Consider the following 3,173-nt stretch of genomic DNA (forward strand, 5'->3'; position numbering starts at 1 on the left):
CTGGATTCAATCTGCTATCCAATCTTATGCTGATACTTCACGCTTGTGTGAGAGTCTGTTGAATGATCATATTGCTGAGGAATCAAAAAGACAACAAACTCATTACCAAACAGTCCTTGACAATCAAAGACAATTCTTCAAAGAACAACAGAAGTGGCAAGAAAATCATTATCAAAATATCCAATCGGGCATAGAATCTTATGTAGATGCCAACATAAATTCAGTATCATTTTATATCGATGAAAAAATAAGAGCATACTGAAGGAATTACATGAGTGGGAATCAAATATGGAAACAATTATAGGTTCCATACAGCAAGATCTTCTTGTAAGTACTTCAACTTCCAGTAGTTCAATTCCTAGCACTCAATTGATGCCATTGTCGACATCTCAACAAATTAAGAGTTTTGAAAGATTGAGAAGAGATAGGAAAAATAAGGGGAAACGGGTACAAACTTCACCTATAAATTATCCTTTAGAAAACTATCTCATGGAGAAGTACACAATAATTAGATATTGGATTCTGAAACATCCATCTGGGTAAAAAATCTAATTTTACTTTATTAGCTTAAATATTATAATTTTGTTATGATTTATCTAATGCTAACTTAAATCAGTTACACTGCACATATTGAGATGATGGATGTAACAATATGTATGGAAGAGATATGTTGAAGATTTTATTGGAGATAACAAAAGATATAGTTTAGTAATCACAATAAATTTTTTTCGATTGCTATATATTTAATCTATGCTTATTTATTTTATTAGAACATTGAGGTGGAGTTAAAACTATTGAGACAGCGGATTAATGATGATTGTACACTTGTTTCTAAAGAATATGTGATCATGGACTTTGAATTTCAAACTGAATGTGTTCGTCAGATGTTATAGCAAGTAAACTCAGGAAACAGAATTAACAGTAAAGATCAACCAATGGAAACACTTAATTTACAGGAGTATGTAAATGGTGGATTATTTCATCCTAGGACATCCAATAGAAACTGTTTTGCCAGACAGGATGAGCACTTTGTAAACTAATGTTACCATCCTAGGACATCACTGTTACCACTTTGTAAACTAATTGTTATATTTTCCTCTAGTTGCTATTCCAAGAACGAATTCATAAGCTCACAAATAAAATATTGAAATTTACACTTGCACGTAACCATTAATATAACAACAGTAACAAGAAAAAAGGGTTTTGTAGATAAGTGAACAAGGCCTAAAATTATATATCAAATAAAAGTAGAAAAGCACTCAAAAGCTAGAAAAAAAAAAAAAAAAGAGGAAATTCACCTTCAATACAAAATTTATAGTTGCAATTGAATTGTCCGTGTTGAAGTCAATATTCACTAACCTTATGTACTCTTATGCACTCTTTTGAATTTGTATTATAGAAATTTTCCTTTCTGACCAACAAAATAACAAAGATAAAATGTTGTTTTAATTTTATATTTGTCAATCTTTCAAGCAAAAAATTTTATACAAATTTGTACATAAAAAGAGAAAAGTTATGGGTAAGGCAATAGGATTTATAGATTTGGAGTTTACAATAAATGTAATAAGAATTAGTCTCAATAAGTAATATTATTGTTTAAAAGTTAAAACATTGCTAGTTTCATGAATACAATCTCAGAAAACAATCATCTAAACATAAAGAAAACTAAATTAAAGATAGAATTTTATCATAAACAACATTCTTAGTACATTTAGCATAGATTTCATCATCAAATATTGGTTTGGCAAGAATTTTAATACATGTACTTATTTTTGCTCTTGATAATACAACATATAACTATTCGTGTGAAAATACTGGTTGTGGAAGATATATTCCAACATAGTCTAAAGTTTGTCCCTGAGATTTGTATATAATCATTGCAAAATATGGGCTTACTCGAAATTATGTTCTTTTAAATGGAAATACAGTTTTATCACACTTCAACAGAATAAAAGAAATACGAGATAGAAATACTTTATTGCCATTATATTCTCCAGTAGCAATTTCTGCATGAATGACATTCCGTTCTAAGTCTTTGCATATTAATCTTGTTCCATTACACAATCCTTTTGCTGGATTAATATTTCGGAGTAATATTACAGGACAGCTAATCTTCAACACTAATTCATGTGGTGGTATACCATTTGAGGTTAAAGAATTCAAAAAAGCTTCTTGCATGCACTTTCTTGTCTTATCTAATATTTCATCGAAGCTGTAATAAACAATAACATCACCTAGGAAATGTTCTATGAGATTATTATTGATGTCATCGGCATGCTCATTTTTTATGCTAAAATAACCCGATTCATCATAAGTGGAAGGTTTTTTGAATAGTTAACTATTTCAGGAAATACAATATCAATTAGTTTAAGTAAAGAAATATTGTCTTCTTCATAATCCAGAGTCATACAATACCAAAGCTTAATCATACTGCATGAACGCTTATTTTCTGTTCCATTTCCAATCCTAAGTAAATATTCTAAAAAAGAAGGATCAAAGAGTGCTCCCATATTTCGATGTAATTTGATTTTTGTAAAAAGACGCCATAGATAAGAGTTAAAAGGCTTGATACGATTATGTCTTCTTTACTCCATTAACAACAAGTAAAGTCTGGTGAAAATTTCCATCTAAAATGATCACCTTCCCACCAAATGATAATTCAAAGTCTATTATATCTCTTAACATTTTGTCTAAGGCTTCAACAGCTTGAGAATTTATCATTGGAGCTTCATCCCAAATTATTAAGTGTGTCATCCTAAGCAGATCAACTAGAGCAGATTGTTTACTCACTAAGCGAATACTATCACTATGAATATAAAATGGAATTTTAAATCTTGAATGTGCTGTTTAACCTCCAAGTAATAAATCTGCAGTGACCCCTGAAGATGCAGTTGCTAAAGCAACCAAAATTCTTGATCTAACAATTGTAAGCAATCCACGATACAAAAAATTTTCCCTATTCCACCCAAACCATCAATAAAAAACATATCACCAATATTATTGAAAGCTTTATCAAGTATTATATCATAAGCAGCTCTTTGCTCTTGGTTTAATTATCTGGACAAAGAAGATCATCTTTGGATATTGTCACTCCTAATTCGTCGTTAACCATTCTTTCTAACAATTTATCCTTCTGTTGGAGATTAATATCATAAAGACCAAATCCATAATCA

The 3,173-nt window shown here is 30.0% G+C and overlaps 1 protein-coding gene across 1 annotated transcript; it reads right to left on the reverse strand.

Moving 5' to 3' along the window:
* Positions 1–1,797: 1,797 nt before the first annotated feature.
* On the reverse strand, positions 1,798–2,510 carry LOC111371678. Its single transcript, XM_022993806.1, has 3 exons — positions 2,416–2,510; positions 1,975–2,290; positions 1,798–1,857 (listed from the first exon to the last, which is right to left on the reverse strand). Exons 1-3 carry the CDS (start codon positions 2,508–2,510, stop codon positions 1,798–1,800), a joined length of 471 nt encoding a protein of 156 aa, XP_022849574.1.
* Between the last annotated feature and the right edge of the window lie 663 nt (positions 2,511–3,173).

Source organism: Olea europaea, chromosome 2, assembly GCF_002742605.1.
Source record: "Olea europaea var. sylvestris chromosome 2, O_europaea_v1, whole genome shotgun sequence".
NCBI lineage: Eukaryota > Viridiplantae > Streptophyta > Magnoliopsida > Lamiales > Oleaceae > Olea > Olea europaea.

Coding starts and splice junctions, on each gene's coding strand:
- LOC111371678 (XM_022993806.1), bottom strand. CDS start 2,510: ATGGGAGCACTCTTTGATCCTTCTTTTTTAGAATATTTACTTAGGATT. Junction 2,291..2,415: donor TGCAGTATGATTAAGCTTTG/GTATTGTATGAC, acceptor GGGTTATTTTAG/CATAAAAAATGAGCATGCCG. Junction 1,858..1,974: donor GAGAATATAATGGCAATAAA/GTATTTCTATCT, acceptor TACAAATCTCAG/GGACAAACTTTAGACTATGT.